The sequence below is a fragment of the Hydra vulgaris genome, chromosome 01 (genome assembly GCF_038396675.1).
Source record: "Hydra vulgaris chromosome 01, alternate assembly HydraT2T_AEP".
Classification (NCBI taxonomy): domain Eukaryota; kingdom Metazoa; phylum Cnidaria; class Hydrozoa; order Anthoathecata; family Hydridae; genus Hydra; species Hydra vulgaris.
Genome location: NC_088920.1, coordinates 49,768,736 through 49,793,776, shown reverse-complemented (window position 1 = coordinate 49,793,776; position 25,041 = coordinate 49,768,736). Strand labels below are relative to the sequence as shown.

Sequence of the window (25,041 nt, the reverse complement as noted above, 5' to 3'; positions counted from 1 at the left end):
AGTTTAATTGATACAATTTAATCTCATAATTAAATATTTTAATTTATATAATCCATTAAATAACCATTTTTTATAACTCACAATTTGGAGGAAAAAAAATCAAAATGTTGATATTAAAACAAAGAGCAGAGAATAAGATGAAGACAAAAACTGATAATAAAATGGAGTGCAGACAATAGAATAAACCCTAAAACAAAAACAGTATAATCTTTAATTTATTTTTTATAAAAAATTGTATATACACTTAACTACTATTAAAAAACATGACATAAATGACACATTTCATGACAGAAACAGTGAAGTCAACTTTTTCTTTATCAAACATAAGAAAATAAATCAAATCTATTCAAGTCATCAAAATACGCATATCACTTTTAAAAACCAAAAACCATTAAATCAAAAAAAACCAAAAGCCATTCAATTAAAAAAAAAATTAATAAGGAAAAAAAAGGTATTGAAAAATAACAAAAGGAATGTGTTCATAACAATAAGTAAATAAAAATAAACATATAAATGCTGCTGCTATAAATACTTTAATTTTGAAAAAATGATATATTTATATTATTATAATGCATGTCTTTGTAAACACAGTATTTTTGTGTTTACACAATCTTTAGAAATAACATTAATCACAATGTGTCTCGAAAGTTTGTATTTGTGTCCTGAGAATTTAAGTTTTGAGGGTTTGAATTCAAGTCCTGAGAATATGTGTACCTCTCATTTTTGATGGCTACTAATAAACTTTGATTGCCCATTTCTTCTTTTTTATTACCATAAACGTTTTTAGACTTTAATGATTTATCTATTAAACTCTTTTCTTCATTATCTCCTAAGGACAAACTCTTCAATACAAACAATTCAGCTTCATTTTTATGACTCTCTGGTATATGTATACCGTCCTCTGTTAATGTTAGATTAGTTTCATCTTGTTCATCTATGCCATAATTTGAATCTTTTGATTTTTTATTTGATACAGATTTTTCAGAATCTTCTTCATCAAGAGACTTTTGGTCATCTTCACTGGGTTCATAATTAGTTTGAATTTGGATAAAATCATCGCTGACGTTTCTATTTTTCATATATTTATATACATCTGTTTCAACACCAAGATTTTCAGATAATGTAACATCAGAGCCGTAACCAATAAAAACATCAGGGGAGCTTGAGATTTTAGAAACTTTAGTTGACAAAACTTTTGATTGGTCTTCAGTATTGTGTTCACGCTTGAGATGTTTAAGCAAAACATAGCGACGCATAAATCCACGACCGCAACATGAGCAAAAATAGCAGAAATTGTTTGTATGTGTGCGCTCATGACGAATCATTACATCACGTCTTTTGAATATTTTCCCACATTGTGGACATTGATGAGACTTCTTGTCACAGATTAACTAAAAGCAAAAATTACCATTTAAAAATTTAAAGGTCAATGATAGAAAAAAAAAAATACATAGCTCAATCAAATTTTTGTCAAAAGTTTCATTTAACACCTAAGAATAAATCACCAACCTAAACAAATTTCATATTTGTATTTTTCTGATCAACCAACTTATTTTTAAATAATTATTTTATGGTGTGCAACATTTTCAGGTTTTACCATTTTTACCATGTCTTTGTTAAATCTATGTTATAAATTTTTAATATATTATAAGTTATTAAGAGTGAATGTTTCATATGATTTTATTTAAAAGCACTACATTTTCATTTCATTTGCACTACTGAGACCTTTATTTTGAGAATCAACAAATTAAGAAGTTATAATAAAAATATCACGCTATATGTAAATAGTATATCTTTTTAAAATCATTATTAGAGTGGTTCCAAAAGGTTAGGCAAGGAACTACTGTATATATATCAACTAATAGGTAATGAACTACATAAGAACCTACCTGAACCTAAAATAGATCTGTATCAATATAAATTTTTATTATCATTGTTTTTTTTAACTTTGTGTAAAAAAATCTTTAAAACACACAAGATCTTGTGGAAGATTTAAAAAGCGTTTCAAAATTATTAATTCAAATTTTGTTGCATAAAAACTATGGTTTTTTAATATAACTAACATAAATAACTTTTTCATGGTTTTTAAAAAAATATTTTTTCTTCAGAGATGGTTTTATAAAAAACAAATATAATTTTTAAAACTTTTTTATATAATTTCTCTTCTTTGGAAATCCAGGTTGATACCTAAAAAAATTTTTAAATTAGAAATTGATAATTGTGCCTCTCTACTTTGAAACTTGTGTTGTCGGCCATGGTGTGTGTATATATATACATATATACATATATGTATACATACATATATACATACATACATATATATATATATACACACACACACATTGCTGCGTACCGTGCATGAAACATGATTGATAAAGACATACTGAAATAGCGATCTGCAAAGGCTTCAGTATATACATCAACTAAGGGTTTAGGACTTTTATGAAAGCAACATATTTTTTCGTTTTTTTATTATAATTCCTTTTTTCTTCTTTTTCTCATCAGTTGTATATTTTACACTATTCTTAGTTATAACTATAAAACAGACTGTTAACTTATTTCTTCATGAGAGTGCTATTATTTTGCTTAAATAGCTATAAATGTTATAATATAAAGAAATAAATCAAAGCGCCAAATAACCATAAAATATTTTTTCATATTAAGTGATTTAAACATTCACAATTCATATTTAATATATTTTACCTCTATTTTTATTAAAAAATACAAAAAATATTGACTATGTAGTTGGATGATTATTGAAATGTAAAAAATATGTTAAAAAAACCACCATTCAAAATAAAAGTTAAAAGATAAATGTAAAAAAAAACAAAAAACATCTATACATTTTATGAACTTTGATATATAAATTTTCACCTATACTATAGTCACACAATCAACAAATAATTATAAAAAGCATAGTCTTAAAAAAACAACATGTATTACAGCAACATAAGTAAGATATTTTATAATTTATGAGTATTAAGTAAGTGTCTCCTAAGGTTTGATGTTTCTGTAAAAGTTTTCGGACACATAGAACATGTATGCAAAGTCTTTTGTTTGTTGTGAACAACACGTAAGTGACGATACATATTTGATTTATAATTAAACTGCTTTTGGCAAATTTTGCAACTTGAAAGACTTTTCCTTTTCCTAGAAGATTTTGACAAAGTAGAATTGTCTGTAGTTACCGAATTTATTTTTTGTCTATTATTATATTCAGACTTAATATTTTGAGATAAATCTGTTTCCAACTCATTTTCAGCTTCACTATTGTCTATTTCGTTGTTGTCATTTTTATCATTTTCACTATCCGAGTTAGCACATGTTGAATCAATATTTTCATTAAAAGAAAGACTTTCTTCAAAATTATTAGGAGAAACCAGCGTATTGTCTAACATTACCATGCTGTTTTCATATTTTGTTAATTTAGAAAAATTAGTATTGTTCGTTGGTGATATGGAAACTGAAGTAACATCATTGTTTTTGTGTATGGCTCTCATGTGACGAATCATGTTAGATTTATAGTTAAAAGCTTTAAAACATATCTTGCAATTAGTTGGAGTTCTTTTTTTCTTCGGAAAGATAGTACGAGCTCCCAGGTGAAGATTTGGGCTTTTCGGTTCTGGAGATTCAATGTTCCTTGCCTGATCCTCTTTGTTATTTAGTTTACTAACAATAAAGTCAAGTTTTTTACCATGATTGTTCGGATGTCCGGTTAAGTAAAGCATGGGCTGTCCAGATTCGTCCACTATTTCTTGATATGACTTTTCGTAATCGTTCACTGGAGGATGACCAAACTATAAAAAATCATACCAAGAAATTGTAGACAAATCATGTGAAAATATGCACAAATATGTCTAACAAAAATACAATAAAAAAATACATTTTAAGCATATTACTTACACCTATGCTTGTACCACTAACTACACCCAATACTCTTGAGCATCCAAAATTAGGGACAAAATCTATGATTCTCCCTCCCCTGGAATTTAAAACTGTGTTATGATTTTTAAAAGTCATGAAAATTTTGGCTTGTTTTGTACAAATAATGCTTTTAAATCTTAGACTTAAAGTGCGGTTGTAGACTAGTGGTAAAACACTTGACTCAAAATCAAGAGGTTTGAGGTTTAAATCCATCATATGCACCTGGAAATACCTTTCTCATGCCTCTGGAAGTACCTGCTTCTCTGTGCAGCATAATTTCACCTTTTTTTGCTTTGTGTTTTAGAGTTTAAGTTTGAGAGAAACAAAATAAAAAAATTGTCTCCTAGACTCTAGTAGCCCCCTTTGGAGCCTTTGGGAGGTAAGTAAAGACTGTTAATGCCTAGAGATATTTAAAAGTTTTCCATCTAAAAAATTCCTGCGGACACCCAAGCCATTACTCAAACTTCTTGCAAAAACAATTACACCTATGAACAACTTATTGCTGCTACATATAGTAATAAGTTATATCTATTTAGAACCCTGGAATTAAGGGTTGCTTACTATGGTTATACCCATAGTAAGAAACTGGGTTGATATTTGAAAGGGGCTGAGTATGATAAAAGATAACCAGGGCTGGGATTGTAACAGGGGCTGCATAAACATTGATACATCCTAAAAATACATTATTTTTATTTGATACTCGTGTGACATATTATCATCACCACCATCATCATCATCATCATCATCATCATCATCATCATCATCATCATCATCATCATCATCATCATCATCATCATCATCATCATCATCATCATCATCATCATCATCATCATCATCACCATCATCACTACTACTACTATTACTACTACTACTACTACTACTACTACTACTACTACTACTACTACTACTACTACTACTACTACTACTACTACTACTACTACTACTACTACTACCACCATCATCACTTTAGCATCCCCAATTTATTCTGTTTCTCTAATATAAACTCAAGCATCTTCCTTTCTTAACTAAACCTCGTGCATACTAAATGCAACTCTCTCCAAGTTTTCATACTCTTACCCCTACCTCTTTCTCTAAAGCTGATACCCCTCTAAATGCTGGTAACTAAATCATCTGTAAACCAACTCATTTGTTAGAGTAACACCACGCATCTATCTGATCATCATCTACTCTCTCAGCAAATATTACACTATAAATAGAGAAGAGTTTGCAAAATTGAAACAGCGCTTTAATTGGAACACTTAAATTGTTTTCCTTACTTAACCAGTGATAAAATCAAAGGGTTGAAGAAATAGTTTAGGTGCAATTTAAAAATAAAAAGTTACAACCATAAACCTCAAAATAATACTTTATTAAAAGATTTTAAATTTATAATATAGAAGAATTTAGTGATTTTCAATTAATTTTTTTGCAGGCAACTTTAGTCTTATTACAAGTTTTTAATAAATTGTTTAAATTGTCACTGTAAAGACAAAAATAACTTTAAATTGATTTCTGTTGATTTTTATGAGTATTTTTTTAAAAAGAAGCAATTCTGATTAAGAAATCAAAGTTTTCTAATTTTTTTTTTTTTAATGTTTTTAAATTCAAATCTAAATTAAAATTTTTTTTAAAATCACCTTCCCAAGGCCAAGAAGGCCACTACAGTCGGAGAGGCTACTTTAATTGTGGTTACAACTCTCTCTCAACTCAATAGTTATTCAATAAAACATATTTATATTGATCTTGAATTATGATATAAAATATCAATACAAAAAGTATTACTATTATTCTTATTAATTAATTTTTAAATTACCGCGCAAATTTTTTGGACATTTAGTAATTGATATATTTTTTTTAATTTTAATCCTTAAATTACCTGGTGTTTAAATAAACAATAATTTAAAATATGTAAGTTGACTGTTATTATTTTTGCAATAGTAAATTTGTTTTGTTTTTTCAATAATTTTTGCAATATAACAAATTGACAGTTTCATTGAAAGTGTTTACGGTTTTTAATAAACTAAGAATTTGATAACTTGAAATTTTCCAAATATCGAAATTTGTGATCACTTAATTCGAGCCTTGTTTCCAATAACAGTGCAATCAATTAAATCAAATTATGCTTAAAAGTTTAGTAGGGTTGTCTGATTGTATTATTCAAATAATAAATGTTTTATAGTTAAACCATGTTCTGTTAAAAAATATTTATTCTTAAGGTGTTCCAATTTCAGCAACTCTGCCCTACTAAAGTTTGTTACATAAGGATATTGTATGTAATTAATATAAATTAATAGCAATTATTTACGTTTATAACCATACATATCCATGTTATATGCCAGTACTTAATAAATAGTAAATATATGCATAAATTTGTAATAAATAATGTATCATGAATTTTTTCCCAGCTCCAGCTATCAACCTCTGCTAAATCTTATAATTTTGTTGGAGTCGAAGCCAGATTTGTAAAAAGTCTCATATTTAGCCAGGGTCCGGGATCCAGTCACATCCTATATATCCTTCCTCCTCCCCACTCCAGCAAAAAATAAATAAATAAATAAAATCTCTTTAAAGTTAAAAAAGTTATTTTATAATAAATTAGTTTACTTAAATGCACTGTTTAAGAGGTTGCATTTATGTTTTAAGGTTATTCCAAGAACAATGGTTAAAACATGATTTGACACTAGATTTAATACCAAACATCTGCATTAAAAAATTATTATTAAAATGTTTTAGTTAACTGGTTGTCAGAAAGTTTTTCTGTATTTTGCTGACAAAAAGTAAAAATTAAAATGCAAGACCGGAATTTTTTATTTATTACTTGATAGACTGCCTGCCCCAACCAAACCCTCAGTCGATGTAGTAGCACTCCTTTGCGAGTCAGGCAATAAGATAGCCGATGTAGCAAATCTCCGTTGCGAGTCAGGTTATTTGTCAGTTGATGTAGCATCACTCTGTTGCAAGTCAGGCTATTTGTCAGTCGATGCAGCACCACTTTGTTGTGAGTCAGGCTATAAGATAGTTGATGTAGCAACACTCTGTGCATAATTTACAGTAAAAAAATAAAAATAAAAACATTTTATTGAAAATAAATAAAATAAAAACATTTTATTAAAAAAAATAAAAATAAAACATTGTTTATATTATTAAAAACATTAAGAATGTTTTAAAAACATTCAGAATGTTTTTAAAAACATTCTGGTCAATTAAATTTGTGTTTTTGCGGTTTTTTTAAAAAACGATTAATTTGTAATTAAATTAATGGTTTTAACTCTCTGACAACACCCATATGTTGGACAAAAGTCAAAAGTAATTAAAAGTGACGTATTTGTTGGAAAAAGTACTTTAATATTAAATACTAACTAAAGCACTTTTTTTATCTAATAAATATCTTTTTATTACATATTCCCATTCAAGGTTGAGGGGGCAACTATAGTCAAGAAGATTACTTTCTTTTTTTGTCTTGTTTTTAAAAATGTTAATTGTAGTTATAATCTCCTATCTCAATTCTATAACTCCAAAATGTGAACTTTGGCAAACAAAGATGCTGAAGAGAGAAACAAGTTAAGTGCTATATTTCATGGATATAATGGGAATTCTGTACCTCTTGCTTATAAAGCAAGTACTCTACACCACTATACCACTACCGCAATTTATACAGCTACTTATATTACTATGTGTATCATATTAAATTAAAAATCTTACAAAGATATTACTAGCAAGTGTGTAATTAGCAAACAATATTACTATAATTATAACACTGAGATCTTTAAACTTTATGTAAACAACTATGTGGGTCATTCCATGCCAAGTGGTGCAAAGGTCCCTTATGGACCATCTCAGATTTTATTGAAATTTTTTGATTTTGTACATATATATGTTAAAAGCATGTTTTGAAAATTTTACATCAATATCTAATATGGTTCTTGAGAAAACGCTATTTAAGTAGTGGGCTATTTTGCATAAAATTTCACTCTACAAGAAAAAAGGGTTTTTTCATCATTTTTAACAGCCAATAACTTTTGAACAAGTTAGTTTTATACTTCAATTATTATAAGATAGCAAGTGTGCTGTGGATACTTTGAAAAAAGAAAAAAATATTATTTCTGGCATCTTAACTTTTTCCATAATGGCAGGCTAAAGTTGATTTTTTTGTTTTAAGAATAAGTTTTTTTGTGATTTTAAAGACCTTAATCTTAAAAACTAGTTACAAAGTTAATACAAGTCAAATTGCCTGCTGATCTACATGTGGTGGATAAACATTTTTAAAAAAATCAGTTGATTAAAGAGCTGCATTCAAAAGTTATAGGTCTCCAAAATGAGTCAGATCGAGATTTTCGTAAAATTGATCTATGATGCAAAGCATCTGTTACCTAAGATGGCACTTTTTTTTTTTATAAAATTTTTTATACGCATCAATTAAAGACTGTTAATTAATAAAAACCAAAAAAATTAATGGGCGCTTATTTATAACCCCCAAAAGGTAGTCTCTAAAAGTCAGGTAAATTTTCCATAAAAAATTATTACTTTTTAAAAGTTTAGTTATTGTTTCATTTAATTCTATATTACTAGTATGTCAATCTAAAAAGTACTAATAAAACCAAATAAATTGTTGTATTTTAGAACTAATTAATAATAAGTAATATGCCTGAGCTTTCTACTTGCTGTATTGGTAAAGCATTAAATGAACAGTGCTATCTATCTAATAAAAGTAAACGCTACCAAGAACTGTCTAAACTAAACTAAGAGCTTATTTCTTTGAGAAGCAAAATAAATCCCATAGATTTTATTTGTAGCTATCACGAGAAAGTTTACTTGTCGAGGTATGAGAATGAACATCGCAGGTATTGTTGTAATCTGTTGAACAAGCACGCAAAAAATGTGAAAAGTAAATTTCAATATTTAATATCTTAATTTAATAAAAATACCTTAATAACACTAAATAAATAAATAAAAAAATATTTAATAATTATTTCCGTTATTTTTTAGATTCTCTTAGAGTTATCAGTCTTTCATATGCCAAAGATTTTGGTTTAATACCTGGTCAAAAAATTTGCACTAGTTGCAGAAAAGTTCTGAATTGCAAACATAATACAAAAGAAAATGAACTCCAAGAAAAAGAAATTTATGTTGACAACCATACATTAAAAGAAGATCTTAATTCAAGTATTGCAAGTTTTGGATGCTCACCTCTAAAACTTGTTTCAAAAAAAGATAGAGTTGCATATGGAAAGCGTAAAATTGATAGCGTAAGAGCTCATACACAAAAGGCTGTTGCCAATGTGCTAGGTTTAGAAATAGCTGCACTTTGTGGAATTGAATCACCCTCAAAAAAATGTTTGAAAAAAACAAACACAGATTTAGACAATATTATGACTCAAATTAAATCAAAATTTGAAAAAACATTGTCAAATTCTGAAAAAATCACACTTCTTACACTCACTCCAGACAGTTGGTCAATAGAGAAAACTCAGAAGTTTTTTTTACTTCAAAAAGATCTGTAGTACAAGCCAGAAAATTAAGTAAAAAAAGTGGAATACTATCAAAACCTTCTCCAAAATCGGGTAGAAAACTAAGCGAAGATGTAATTACAGAGGTTGTTAATTTCTACGAATGCGATGAATATTCAAGGGTTTGTCCAGGAAAAAAAAGTGTTTGTTTTAGTTAAAGTAGATAGTAAAAAGCAACATATCCAAAAGCGCCTTCTACTAGTCAATATGAAAGAGCTACATATTGAGTTTAAAAAGAAATATAATTATCTTAAAGTTGGATTTTCAAAATTTTGTGAGCTAAGGCCCAAGTGGTGCATTCCTGTGGGTGGTACTTCTGGTCTGCATGCAGTTTGTGTTTGCCAGTACCATCAAAATGTAAAGCTCCTTGTACAGAAAATTCCTGGAATTTCTGATTACAAAATCTTATTAAAATTAATGGTTTGTAGCATTGAAAATAGAGATTGTATGCTGCATAGCTGCGATAAATGTCCTGCTAAAAAGGTTTTGTTAGACTACATTGACACTTTGTTTACAGAAAAAGAAATTAGTGAAGTTAACTTTTATCAATGGCAAAAATCAAATTACCAATGTACTTTAGTACCAGCAACTCTACCTTTAGATGAATTTATTGAAATGGTTTATGAACAGTTAGATAGTTTACGAGTGCATCATTTTATATCAAAAAGTCAAGCCACCTACTACCAACATTTGAAAACTAATTTAAAAGAAAATCAAGCTTTGGTTCTTCTTGACTTTGCAGAAAACTATAGTTTTCTAATACAAGATGCAATGCAAGGTTTTCACTGGAATAACAGCCAAGCAACTGTGCACCCCTTTGTTGCGTATTTTATAAAAGATGGAAAACTTGATAGTCAAAGTTATTGTGTTATATCAGATCATCTGAAACATGGAACAGATGCTGTTCATTGCTTTATCGGTAATGTTATTGATAAACTTAAACAATTACAAACATTTGAACACATTATCTATTTTAGTGATGGAGCTGCATCACAATATAAAAATTACAAAAATCTTATCAACTTATGCTACCATAAACACGATTTTGACATGACTGCAGAGTGGCACTTTTTTGCAACATCGCATGGTAAAAGCCCTTGTGATGGTGTTGGTGGAACAGTGAAACGTCTTGTTGCACGAGCCAGTCTACAATCACTAAACGATCCTATTGACACACCAAGCAAAATGTACAGCTGGTGTGTTCAACACGTCAAAGGAATATCTTTTTTTGTTGTTGACAAAGTTTCAATAGAAACACATACTACAAACTTCAATTTGGAAGAGAGATATCGTTCTTGTTCGACAATACCTGGGACACGAAACCACCACAGTTTTATCCCAATGTCACTTACCTCAATAAAAATAAGAAGAGTCTCATTTGATATTATTTGCACTAATGCGGATTTTTCTACTTGCAGAATTTATATTAATAAAATTTCCAGTTACTCACCAGGAGAATATGTGGCCTGCGTTTACGATGCGCAATGGTATTTAGGAAATATTCTTAGTATTTCAGAAGAGCATCAAGATCTTAATATGAAATTCATGAAAAAGTCTTTATGTAACAAGTTTACGTGGCCATGCAGAGATGATCTTTGTTGGGTACCTCTAATGCATATTTTATGCAAAGTGCAATCTCTTAAAGTCCAGTCAAACAGTGGAAGATTTTATAGTATTGACTTAAAAGAAATCAATGAGATTATTTTATTATTTGAGAAATTTAACTTTTTGTAAATTTTATTATTTTTGTTTATTTTCTTAAAAACATTTTGTTTGTTTTTCATTAAAAAAATTATTGCATTATAAAGAGGGGATGGGACAGAGGGGAGGGGACGATCTATTGGGATTTAAAAGTTCTTTATCTAAAGGGATTAAAAGGCTTTAAGCATTGATATTTTTTAATTGATATTTCATAATAAATAACATTATATAATTCAATGCATTTATTTATTATGTCAATTTCAGAATTTTATGGAAAATTTACCTGACTTTTAGAGACTACCTTTTGGGGGTTATAAATAAGCGCCCATTAATTTTTTTGGTTTTTAATAATTAACAGTCTTTAATTGATGCGTATAAAAAATTTTATAAAAAAAAAAGTGCCATCTTAGGTAACAGATGCTTTGCATCACAGATCAATTTTACGAAAATCTCGATCTGACTCATTTTGGAGACCTATAACTTTTGAATGCAGCTCTTTAATCAACTGATTTTTTTAAAAATGTTTATCCACCACATGTAGATCAGCAGGCAATTTGACTTGTATTAACTTTGTAACTAGTTTTTAAGATTAAGGTCTTTAAAATCACAAAAAAACTTATTCTTAAAACAAAAAAATCAACTTTAGCCCGCCATTATGGAAAAAGTTAAGATGCCAGAAATAATATTTTTTTCTTTTTTCAAAGTATCCACAGCACACTTGCTATCTTATAATAATTGAAGTATAAAACTAACTTGTTCAAAAGTTATTGGCTGTTAAAAATGATGAAAAAACCCTTTTTTCTTGTAGAGTGAAATTTTATGCAAAATAGCCCATTACTTAAATAGCGTTTTCTCAAGTAAAATTTTCAAAACATGCTTTTAACATATATATGTACAAAATCAAAAAATTTCAATAAAATCTGAGATGGTCCATGAGGGACCTCATTAAAATTTGCACCACTTGGCATGGAATGACCCATGTTGTAGTCATTCCATTTTCATGAGTATTTGCAACAAAATATAATAAATTATAAAAACACAAAGAAAGAAAAAAAAAGAAACAACACGATTACTTTTAAATTGTATCATTACACTATTTCACTATAAAAATTTGTTTTAATTTCATTAAAATTATCTTTATATACTTTTCAAACATAATATTCATATATACTTTTCAAACATTATTTTGTCACTTGCCATGACAGATAGTAAATCTAGATTGTTTGGTAAAGTAAAAAAAAAAAAATTTTCTATATATTTGATGTACACTATTTCATTCATACATTGGCAAACAAGAGAAAGCCATATTTAAGGAATTAAGTAGATGTCATGCGACACTTGAACTATAAAATTTGTTCTGATCTATATGCTGAAAAAAAAGAAAAGATTATCATTACATAACGCTATCAGATGCCTATGTGCTGAAAACCTTTTGGAAACAATTTTTAAGCTAAATGAAAAGCAAATCGATGGAGTATTTAAATGTGATTATTTTGAAATAATAATTCATATCTTATTTATCTTGCTGACATTATGGGTTGTTTTGAAAAACTCCTTTTGTAACTTGGATGAAAGAATCTGAAAAGCTCATATTGTTGGATGAAAAAATCTTGAAAAGCTCATATTGTATAAAACTGTCTAATAAAAATAGTTAATCAAATCTCAAATCAGAAATAATTTGTCGCAAAATTTAAATGTTAAGAACAAAAGAATAAGAACAGAAGGTTGGGAACAAAAAATTGAAAACAGAAGGCTGTAAGCAAGAGGCAGAAACAAGGAGGCTGTAAACAAGAGAACAGAAGGCAGTAAACAAAAGGTTGAGAACAGAAGGTTAGGAACAAAAGGTTGAGAACATAAGCTGATGTAGAACTTTAAATTATAAATTTTTAAAATTATTCTTTTTTAAAAAACTTTTATTAATTGTTTAATGAAAATGTTGTTTTTTTTTCTTTCAAATAATTAAAATAAATTCCAGTCATTTTGAGCCATTTTGTAAAGAAACACTTTTGCAGATATATAGGGATCCAAATGAGAAATTTTGGGAAAACTATTCGGAAAGAATTTTGTATAAAAAGATTAGTTAATCTTTTTATGCAAAAATACAATTAAAAAAATAAATTAAAAGTTAACATCCAATTATAAATCTATATACAACATACAATACAACATCTAATTATAAATCTATATACAACACACAATACAACATCTAATTATAAATCTATATACAACATACAATACAACATCTAATTATAAATCTATATACAACATACAAAACAACATCTAATTATAAATCTACAATACAACAGTAACGTGGATCTCAGGGTAAACTTATTTAAATTTATTTTGTTTAAATTAATTTAGATATGTTCAGGTTTGTAGAGCCAAACCAGATAACCTAGTTTTTGCACTAGAGATGAGAGCCAGCAACTTTCAAAAAAGATCCCCAAAAAAAATTATTAGCAATAATTTTGAATTTTTAAATTATTTTTTGAACAATCTGCAACAATTTAAGTAGTATTTTTGTAGTAGTGATATACATTTTTTTTTTCTTCATTTTTTTCATTTTCAGATAAATTTTGTTTGATAGAGAGACCTTATATGTTGGTTAATGTACATACTTTAGAAAAAAAAAAAGCTGAAATATAGATTTTATGTTTAAAGTTTTTAAACTAATTAAAAAAAAAAAAAAAAAAATAAACAAACAATTTATGCAATAAGCCTGGTAAATATCTTGTTTCTACTAGAGACAAACTCTTGAAGCTACTTGTAAAAACCCTCAGGTGTAAATGCATTATAATGTGTTGATATTATCATAATAATGGGGACTATGTTAAGAATAATGTAGTAATGTAGTGATAACTTTGTAGGCAAAATAAAAAGTTTTGAAACATTTTCAATGTGCTCTGCATTCAGTGTGGGTGTTTTAAAAAAACATGAAAACTATAAATGATTTAAAACAATTTTAAAAAATACATATATATTACAGGGATTAAATTTGACATTCAATATTAAAACTGACATTTTAATAAATTTATCATGTAGGTCAATTGCCAATACTAAAATTTAATATAACAAAACATAAAAATATTGCTTAGTATTGATAAACAAGTACATACCATATTTTTTTCATCTTTTCCTTGAATTAAATCTAAATTTAAATAATAGAATATATTTTTTGAACTTGATTTCAAATACTTTTCACAAAAATTTAAAAAAAATTTAGTTCTACTAAAAAGAAATAAAAACCTGTATTCATAGTGTTGAGATTGCTTCTACTATTGGTAGAGTTTCGTGAAGGAGAAAACTTTTCTGGCAGGCTCCCAACCATAGTTGGGCGATCGGGAGGGATTTCATTGTGTTCAGTTTTAATAAGTATTTGGGGAGTAGATTTTGAGAGATTTGATGTTCGCTGGGGATCCTGGGTAAAAAATCCATTTTCCACCTGATCATTGTGTTCATTATCCTAAATAAATTTAAACTAATGTAATTAGTTTAAATAATTAACAACTAATTGTTAAGTATATATACAAGAAGGCACTTATTTATGATGATATAAAATAAATTATTTTAAAAATAAAATAATTTACAGTTTAAAAACAACTATGCATTAGTTTTTAAATTTAACAAATTACAAAAATTTATTTAAGGACAATATTATAAATAATAAAATATAAACAATATATATATATATATATATATATATATATATATATATATATATATATACATATATATGTATATATATATATATATACATATATATGTATATATATATATATATATATATATATATGTATATGTATATATGTATATATGTATATATGTATATGTATATGTATATGTATATGTATATATATATATATATATATATATATATATATATATATATATATATATATATATATATATATATATGTATATATGTATGTATGTATATGTCAAGCCTTCCCAGGAAATGTGTGAGATTTTTTGTCTTGTATGTCCACGCATGAGTATTTTATTTTGGACAACTTGGTCACAGATCATTTGCAAGTTTTATTATATTAAGTGTTGCTGAAAAAAGTTTCAAAAACAAAGAAAGCAAAACTTACAAAATAGGAAATTAAAATAAACTTAAATAGAAATTTTTTTTTTTTTTAATTTAATAATTTAAATAATATGTGAACTGTTTTATTTTCGTTTCTTAAGAGTGGTTGTTATTTTCAGCAATGAAAAATAATTCGAAAAAAAAAGTCTAAGCAAAAAAAAAAAAAAAAATTAGAGTTTTAAGTTGACATTAAAAAAGAATGATTTTCCTATATTTTATTTGTTTTTTTTTTAAAGCGAAAATATAAATTGCCATCTGTTTGTAAAATATATTTGTATATCTTTAATGTCCAAGTATATATTATCCCTATAAAAAAACAGTGGTTCGATTCCTACAACTGTCCAATTTTTTTTCTTTTTCTTTTGAATATCCCTGGTCATATATTTGCTTTGCAACCATTTATCTTTTCTTATTTGTATATAAAAAATCTTTTTGTTGTATGTTTTTGAATGATACACATCTTATCACATTCAGATTTCTTATAACATTTAAACCTTTTGGTGTATTTTCTAAGTAAGATGCACACACATATATACATAGTTTTTAAGCTTTAGTTAGGCCATGCCATCTACACATAGCTTTATTTGTTTTATATTACTTTTCTTTTCCTGTACGTTTTTATCCGCAATTTTTTACTGGACACATGTTTCATTTTAACGTTCGGCTCTACGCGTGTGTAAAAAAACAAAAATTTAGGAAGAGGTGGAAGTCAAACCATGATCATTCCGTTTACAAAGTCAACCCCTTATCCAAATAAGCTAAACATGCGTATAGATTCAAAGAAATAAATATAACTATATAATACAAAAAGTATATGCTTGCATTATATAGACATTTTCATATAGGGACAATATATATTTGTTTCATTGAAATTATACAAATATATTTTACTAACACATTGCAACTTATATTTTTGTTTTTCTCTTTAAAAAAAAAATGAAAATAAAATATAGGATAATCATTCTTTTTAATGTAGACTTAAAGCTGGTTTTTTTTTTTTTTTTGCTTTGGCTTATTTAATTTTGTTGCTGAAAATAAGAACCACTCTAAAGAAACAAAAATAAAAACAGTACAAATTAAATTATTATTATTTTTTTCTATTTAATTTTTCTTTTTATTTCTTATTTTATTAGTTTTGCTTTTTTTTGTTTTTAAAACTTAGTTTTATCTGCAATGATAAATATAATAAAACTTGCAAACGACAATGACCTGGTCATACAAGACAAAAAAACCACACTTGTTTCCTGGAAAGACTTGTGTATATGTATACATATATATATATATACAGACTTGGCCAGGAAGGCGTGGGATTTCAAGTCATTATATGACCATGCAAATAATATTTTGTTTTTACGATTTAACCACGGGTTTCAAAAAGTGTGCTGAAAAATTGGTTTTTAATTACGTTGAAAATAAATAACTTCAACAAGTTTACTTTTACTAACGTATCATTGAAAAAAAAACTTAAATTATCATTGAAAGTTGCATGAACTTTTATTTATATTATTTAATCATATAAGATATTTTTTATAAGTAAATTAAAAAAAGTAAAAATATTAATAAAAAAAATTTAAATTTTATAAGCGACGACAGTGACCTTTTAAAAAACTTTATATAAGAATCATTAAAGTTAATTAACTCGAAAATTAGAAATATTTTTGAGAAGAAAAAAAAAAAGACAAACTGTTTGAATTAAATAACTTTGATCTTTACTTTTGATCTGTTTTAATATTATTGAAACGCATTTAAATAAAGTAACAAATCACTGCTAATAATTTTTTACAAAAATATTAATGAATAGAGGCATTCCACATCAAGTGGAGCCACTTTTTGGTCCAATTCAACATCACCGACTCGGATTTTGATGAAAATTGGCTCACATGTTGGGCATATGGACAGAAGAAAAACATGTAAATTTTTTTGACTTAGGTCAATTATTTCCTGAGATATAACCTTTCAAAGTTTTGACCTTTTCACTTGACCTTGGTTATTTAAAATGTCATAACTCTTTTTCTATTATACTTAGGAAGTTGATTTTGGTGGCAAATAGAAGCTCTTGCACAGACAAACAACTTTGTGTCTATACAAAAAAGTGATAAGTTCAATAGAAAAAAAGTTATTGGTCATTTGACCTTAGACCCTGGTCGATGGCAAAAGTCAAAGGTCATAATTTTTTTTTACACGTTGCTTTTTCTATTGTGGATGCCCCATAAAAAATCTTTTTAGGATTCCCATTAACAGCTTTATGATTAATACTAAAATATAAGTAGGTTCTAAAAATTAAATATTTTAATACCTTATAATTATACAGTATTTTAAGGTAATTTATTGAACATAGGCCCTAGGTTATATAATAGCTACCGTATACCAAATATACTATAATTTGGTAGCACTTGGCCTATATTTATATATATATATATATATATATATATATATATATATATATATATATATATATATATATATATATATATATATATATATTGTTGAAAAGTAACAAAAATGCCTTATTTAGCAGTTTTAACTACATGGCAGTACAGTACTGAATGCAGTATAAAATTTACACCATTTTCATTGCAATACATATTTGCTAATAATAAATTAAAAAAAGCTTTATAATAGTTAATGATGATGCAAGATTAGTGCTTTAGTTGCTCCTTCAGACTCCTAAGAAGTAATAAAGTATGACCAACCAGTTGTAGTTTTGGGTTCGACTGCTAGCAGAAGATCAAAAATGTCCGGAGGATCTCTGAAGGAGAAAAATTGACCTGCACCATGAGGGTGAAGGAAGTTCATGGTTACTTCTCTTTTTTCTGGATTGCTCTCCAACACACAACCTATCCATCAATGTTCATCATACTCTACAACCATGTAACCAGTAAATGAACTGAAGTTGAGCTGGCTAACATTCTGTGACATATTTTTTTCAATTCTTGACACAGAACTGGAACTATAATTTTGTTCTTGAAGTTCATTCGTAGATAATGGATTAAAGCAATGAAGTTTTTGGGTACCAGGAATCGTTTTAGCATTCGAAAATCTTTCCTTCAATATTGTGGACTCAATTTGCCAATCATTTGCAGTGAGATATTCAAAGGAAACTCTATGATAACTTACAGCAACTCAACTATTAAATTTACTTAATATACTAAAAGACTCGCAAAAATTAGCCATATAAATGTTTCTATTAGCCATATAAATGTTTCTATTAGCCATATAAATGTTTCTATTAGCCATATAAATGTCTTTACATGTTGTTAACACATAAGCTTCTAACTAAAAATATATATAAACAGGAAATCTCGAATAGAATATAAAAAAACATGATACCATTTTTTATATCTTGTTTAAAGCGATATCAAGATCAAACATTTTTTATAAATACGCAAGTTATTTTTAGAAATTTTATTTAAAAAGAAATCTATTTGAAAAAAAGAATTTCAGTCTTCTAAAATTCTCTTATTCAAATAATTGTGCGATTGAAATTTGAAATTGAAAAACTTGAGAGAATATATAATTTGATTTATTAAACCAAACTTTTTTTATTTCACTTTTTATCCATACAGTCGGAACCACGTGACTATATCGCGAAATCAAAAGTAATCATATTTAATTGGGGGAAAACAAACTATTCTTTCTTATACGCAATAATAAAAAAACATTATTTAACAATAACTTTATGTCCTACAATTACTTTAAAAGTTAATCAAAAGAAACAGCAAATAGATATCTGCAATATATAAGTCTTTTAGGTGATTTTACTTTAATTTTGCATACTTTTAGATCTCTGTCTAAATAAATTGACGCCTTACATTGCTGTCTACATATTATTTTGGTTATTTTAGGTCATAAAAAGTAATAATATTTATTTACCAGTACTAAATTAAGATGCAAATTAAAAGTAACAAACCATTAATAAAGTGTGACAAACAAACATAAACATTACAAGATTTTAAGAAAGCATTGCTTGCTACATGCACTACTATCTACAGCATGATTTATCATATTCAACCACTTTCTTTTAAGCACGTCATCTTTAGAAAGTCTCAAGTTTTTATTTTTATTTTTGTTAGTGCAACTGCACAACAAATTTTTAGGATTTAAAAAAATAAGTAACTCAACAAACCGCAACTGATTTTTTAGTTTGTTTTCCACCAATTCAAGATGGTTAATTCTAAAACAATGCCTTTAATACGGAGTGACACCATGCCGACTGGATGGATTACAAAACAATTTGAATGAAAAAAACTGAAGAAATTGAATGAAAAAAATTAATTGAATGAAACATCCACAAACCATTTGAATGAAAAACTCAATACTTAATTTTTAAATAGTACGCTATATCAAGAAACAATAAATTATAAAAATGTGATATCTAATGGTTTTTTGTTTTGATCTTACTCGTTTGGTCTATTGTAGACTCACATGGTCTAAAACATGTTTTTTTGCACAAATATGAAGTTTGAAGATTTTTATGACAATAACGTTTTAATTTGTTAATTAGAGCAATTCTATTTATTTATTTCGTTTTATTTTAAACTTGTTTTATATTATTAATGTAATAAACTGTTGTCACAAAGTGTCACAAAGTTGTTTTACATTAATTCAAGCTCTTTATGTTTTTATAACAACTTTGCAGTTTGTTTTATTGTTGTTTTACAATACCAATTAAATACTCTTAAAAAATAACACGTTTTATTGACAGCATGAACATAAATAGTTTTTTATGACTAATTCTGCGGCCGTTTTTCAAAACGCCTTAAAAATCATAAAAATATTATCAAATGAATATTTTTGAAGAAATTCAGAGAAAGAAATTCATAAAAGTTATTAGTTTCAAAAGATGTTTTACAAAGAGTTTCTACTAATAATTTTTTTTTAATTGCATTTTTATCGAAATACGTAATAAGCATCCTAAGGCATTTTAAAAACGGCTGTTTAAATATTGTAATATTTGCATTTTTACTCTTACTTTTTTAAGTATCATGTTAAGTAAAAAAAATTACTAAAAGTAATATCTTAATAGTATTAAATACATTACTTGCTCATTACCCTATACTACAACTAAAACTATCGTCACCATGACATTTATCTTCACCATGAATGTATTTAGTTTTCTATGACTAATTAAAGTGATTTAAATATTGTAATATTGTTCGCTTTTTACTCTTACGTTTTTACTTTTACTTTTTTAAGTATCATGTTAAGTAAAAACAATTACTAAAAGTAATATCTTAAGAGTTTAAATATGTTACTTGCTTGTTATAAATGCAACTTAAACTTTAAATTATTAAGCTGTAAATTATAACAGTAACTTACGCTATTTTAAACTCCAAACAAGATAATCAGCGCCGCCAAGAGCCGTCACACCGCCTGGCACAACAACCCTGATTGGCGCTCTTATTTATTAAAGTTTCCCTATATTATAGATGAAGGACTAGGATAATATGTTTAAAAAATAACAATTACGAACTCATACACAAAAGATACAATTTTATACTCATGCAACCCCCACCCCCATTACCGCAAGGTGGCATCAGGAATTTCCAAGTTGATATTGATGCAACTTTAAAAATAAAAACCGTTTTTACTAAAAAAATGCTAATTGATAAATATTTTAAAATATATTTAAAAGTATAACCTCTTTAAACCATTTAAATTAAAAACTTTTACTGTAAAAATTGAACAACTATTTTTCCAATTATTCTTCAATATGTTTTAAGATCAAATATATCAACCAATTCTGCTGTTTTAAAAGTATTAATTTTTAAAATCATTTTAACCTAGATAAAACATTAAATACAAAAAAATAACTCTTATATAAATGTTATATATAACACTTCAGGTTTAATGATATAGCCATTTAACCTCAGTTGCTATGATCATTTTTAAAAACAACCATAGCAACCACTAAGCAAACTATAGCAAAATCACTACCATGATTTTTAAGAAAGCATATAATATTTTTTAATCTCTAGACGAAGCTCCCTAACCGTGGTGTTTTTGATATCAGACTTTATCTTCTGCTTTGTAAAAAACTTATCTAGCAGAAGATAAAATCTGATATGTATGAATCTGATAAACTTTTAGTGTATGTAAGAAAGATAGCCTTCTTAACAGTGTGAACAAAAAAAAAATCACAACTGTAATCTATATCATAAAAACTTTAGAAATAATAAACAAATTATTAAAAGCAATAATACTTACTGAGTTTTCTAAGGAACTGTTTTTATATAGTGAAACAGTTTCACTTTCAATGTGTTCTCTTGTGTTTAACATAAACTTTGTACTAGCTGATTTAAAATGATTATTTACATCTGTGATAATAATTCGGGGCTAAAAATTAATTATTATATATACTACATTAAACCAATGACAGTATTTTTATATTGTATATACGTATATATGTATGTAACTTATGTATGTATGTGAAATTTTTAAAATAATTTAACATAGATTGATATATTTGAGGAGCCTATTTGCAAAACAAGCTATGTCAGAGTAAACTCATTTTGAGAAAACAACGAAAAACTAAACTACTTTTAGTTGCAGATCAACAGAAATCGATTTTTTTTTTGTCTTTTTTTAGGACCTAAAATTTTTAAATTGGTCTAATATTTAAATAGACGATATAAATGGAATCAACTCAAAATTTTTATTTTTGTGACTTAAGATTTTCAATACAGTATTTTAAAGGTGAAAAAATTATAAAAATCGATTATTTCTACAAAAACCTATGACATTTTAAGTACAATATTTTTGATATATGGGTTTGTTGAAGAAACTGTGAGCAAACTTTGAGTTTTTCTCTTAAAATGTCATAACATAAAATGTCATAAACTTTTATCAAAACCAATTTTTATCAAAATGCATACAATCAAAGTCAATTTTTATCAAAATGCATACAACTTGGTATCAAAAGAAAGATTTTATAAAGGACTATAAATGTATGTAAAATGTGTATAATGTATAATAAAATGTTTATAAAATGTATATAAAATGTGTAAACCCTTCAAGAGCATCTACAACACCCTTTAAAACATTAAAAAAAAATTTATTAAAAATTTTTTTTTATTAAAATTTTAGATTTTTATTTGCATATTTTATACATTAAATACATCCAACATCAAATATGATTAAGTTGGATGGCTAAAAAAACTAAATACTAACAAATACTAAATAATACCCTCCCCTACCTGGGTGTATAGCTATGTTAAAGAAGACAATGTGTAGCTATTTTGGATAAGTTAGTAAGGTATCTGGGCGAACTTTTTTTCTAATGAAATTTGACAAAAAAAGGTTTTTAAAGATGAGAGAATAGGTAAGAAAAATGGCATTTTAAATAAACTTGATGCAGTAAGTACGACAAAGATGTCAATATCAATAAAATCAAAAGAAATGTGCATTAAAATTAAAAAGAAATCATGCAAAATTAAAGTTAAACTCTTCTAGTTTTTAAAAAATATCTTTGTTGATACATATTTCTGTAAAATAACATAGCAAAACATGTTCATACAATGCAACTCTTAAAAAATTGTGGTTCAGAATTTTATTGATTTCTGTTAAATTATTCTAAAACTTAAATAGATTTAATGCCAATTCAAGTCTGATTTTTCACTGAGAGCCTAAGTGCGATTGGTCATTAAAGTTTAAATTTTGCAACAAAACCTTAAACGCCAAAAAAAATTTTCAATAATAAAAAATTAATTATTAAAAGAATGAAAACTTATTTTAAAAGGACAAAAACTCTTTAATAATAAAACTAAAAAATTTTTAAAAAGTATGCACCACTTTTAAGATTAAAATAAAATAAAACCTTTTTTCTTTGGGGTTGATTAAGAAGATTCTGGTCAGATTTTACACGATTAACAAAATCCCAAAATTGGTCAAGAAACACCTGATAATCTAATAAGTTATCTTCAGGTTCCCAAGATGACTCCCATTTAACTTTATAATATCTCTTACCATTCTAAAAAAAAAATTTAACCTAAATCAAACAATTTAAAAAAATATATTATAAAAACATCTTTGACTGCTTCAGGTTTATGGCACTCCATATCAAGTATACCTACATTACTAAGCAGTATAAAAAAATAATCAAAAACCAAAAGGGTAGCTAATTTTATTGACAGCAAACATTAAGAAATAAACTTGATTAAATATTTAAATAAAATGATATTAAATAAATTTCAAATATAAACAAATAAAAATATACTAACATCTAGCCTGAAATCAACAACTTTCTTTATATCGTGGCCTCCAGGTCGCATAATGAACAATTTATTTCCTTGATGATCAGTTTCATACATAACTAAATTTGTCGATAAAGGTTTTCTTATTTCGCTGTATTTGGCGTTAAGGAAGATTCGAGTCACTCCATCAATGATAGTGATTCCGATTAAGAGTCGAATTATACGAAAAAATACTTCCCAGACAATAGAACTAATAAATTTATAACTAGTTAAAAACTAAGCGAGCCAAAATGGTGCCGACTTTAGCAGGCTTTAGCGCACGTATAAGAATATTTTACGCCCTCATTCGCGGAGGATATCGCCTAGTTTTCTTGATAAAAATAGATTTCATCTTGATTTAAAAATTTGTTATGATTACGCTGCAACGGTACAATACTTTATTTGCACAAAATAATATATTTGCGTTACCATCAAGTTATCGGATAGAGGAATATAAAATAGATTAAAATTAGAATTTAAGCACAATATTTGTAGAATCTCACTAAAAGAACTCCAATTAAAATCCTCTTCAAACTTTAAATAACTCAATATATTTCTTTACCAAGAGTAAGTTACAGATTACAAATAACAAAAAACGATTGAAAATCGCTCCCTATCTTTTTAGATTACAAGGGTAAACCCAATATGATTTTATAACAGAGGTGGATCCAGACCATCTAGTAAAGGAGGGGGGTTTGGGACAAGGGGAATTTTGATGTTTTTTTGATTTGGTGGATTCAGAGCATTTGCCCAGTGGGCACGGTACGTTATTAAAACGTTTTTTAGACGTTTTTATAAGGTTTAAACCAAATAAAAACGTCCAAAGAACGTTTTAAAAACGTACTGTGCCCACTGGGTGGTAAGAGAGGTGATATTTAAATTAAAACTTCATTATTAGTAAAAATTTATTTGAATATCAGTTTTATATCATTTTACTATGAAATGATATAATTGTATTGTTGTATTGTTATCCCAGCAGTCTGATTTAAAACTAGCATCTTATATCAATTTTAATTTATTCACAATCAATAAAATTTAAGAATTATTTATGAAGAGCGGCATGCTAGATTGCTTTGTGATGAAAAGAGAGCCTTTAGATTTCAAATTGCAGTTAAGTTATTATAGTAAAGATGGTTCGTGCTCGTCATTCGGTTAGCGTTGTCAGGTTATGTCTTGATAGTCGCTGAGTGTAGGGCAATTGCTTTATGGCAATGATGTGTTTCGAGGCTTGTATTGAACTTGCTCGAGTTTGACTGTATCTTGAGCTAGATATGGTGACCAAGCTTGTACTTGCTTTCAAGCTCTTAATGAGGACAAACGTATAAAGTATAAAATGCTAAAGTACAAGACTACTGCCTTGAAAAGCACTCTTGAACATGCCAAGCTTACGGTTAAATCATTAATCGCTACAAGGCTTAGATCTCGTTTAGATATTGTGCACGATAAATAGTGCAGTAGATCAACGGTGTCGTTTATTGTGTAGATTGCAGTTGATTTTTTCGTTGTTGTGTGATTGGCATGCATAAATTTGCATTTATTGACATTAAAAGACATGAACCATGTGTGCGACTACTTCAATGCTTCCTTGATA

At 27.0% G+C, this 25,041-nt stretch overlaps 1 protein-coding gene across 1 annotated transcript; it reads right to left on the bottom strand.

The window, feature by feature from the left end:
- Positions 1 to 437: 437 nt before the first annotated feature.
- On the bottom strand, positions 438 to 23,673 carry LOC100204364 (zinc finger protein 567). Its single transcript, XM_065788470.1, has 6 exons — positions 23,439 to 23,673; positions 23,036 to 23,188; positions 21,427 to 21,555; positions 14,379 to 14,595; positions 14,249 to 14,280; positions 438 to 1,391 (listed from the first exon to the last, which is right to left on the bottom strand). The coding sequence occupies exons 1-6, from the start codon at positions 23,526 to 23,528 to the stop codon at positions 630 to 632; spliced, it is 1,383 nt and encodes a 460-aa protein (XP_065644542.1). The 5' UTR covers positions 23,529 to 23,673; the 3' UTR covers positions 438 to 629.
- Positions 23,674 to 25,041: the final 1,368 nt, after the last annotated feature.

Coding starts and splice junctions, on each gene's coding strand:
- LOC100204364 (XM_065788470.1), bottom strand. CDS start 23,528: ATGTATGAAACTGATCATCAAGGAAATAAATTGTTCATTATGCGACCT. Junction 21,556..23,035: donor ATCAACCCCAAAGAAAAAAG/GTTTTATTTTAT, acceptor ATTAATTTTTAG/CCCCGAATTATTATCACAGA. Junction 1,392..14,248: donor GAAAAGATGAAAAAAATATG/GTATGTACTTGT, acceptor TTTTGCTTTTAG/TTAATCTGTGACAAGAAGTC.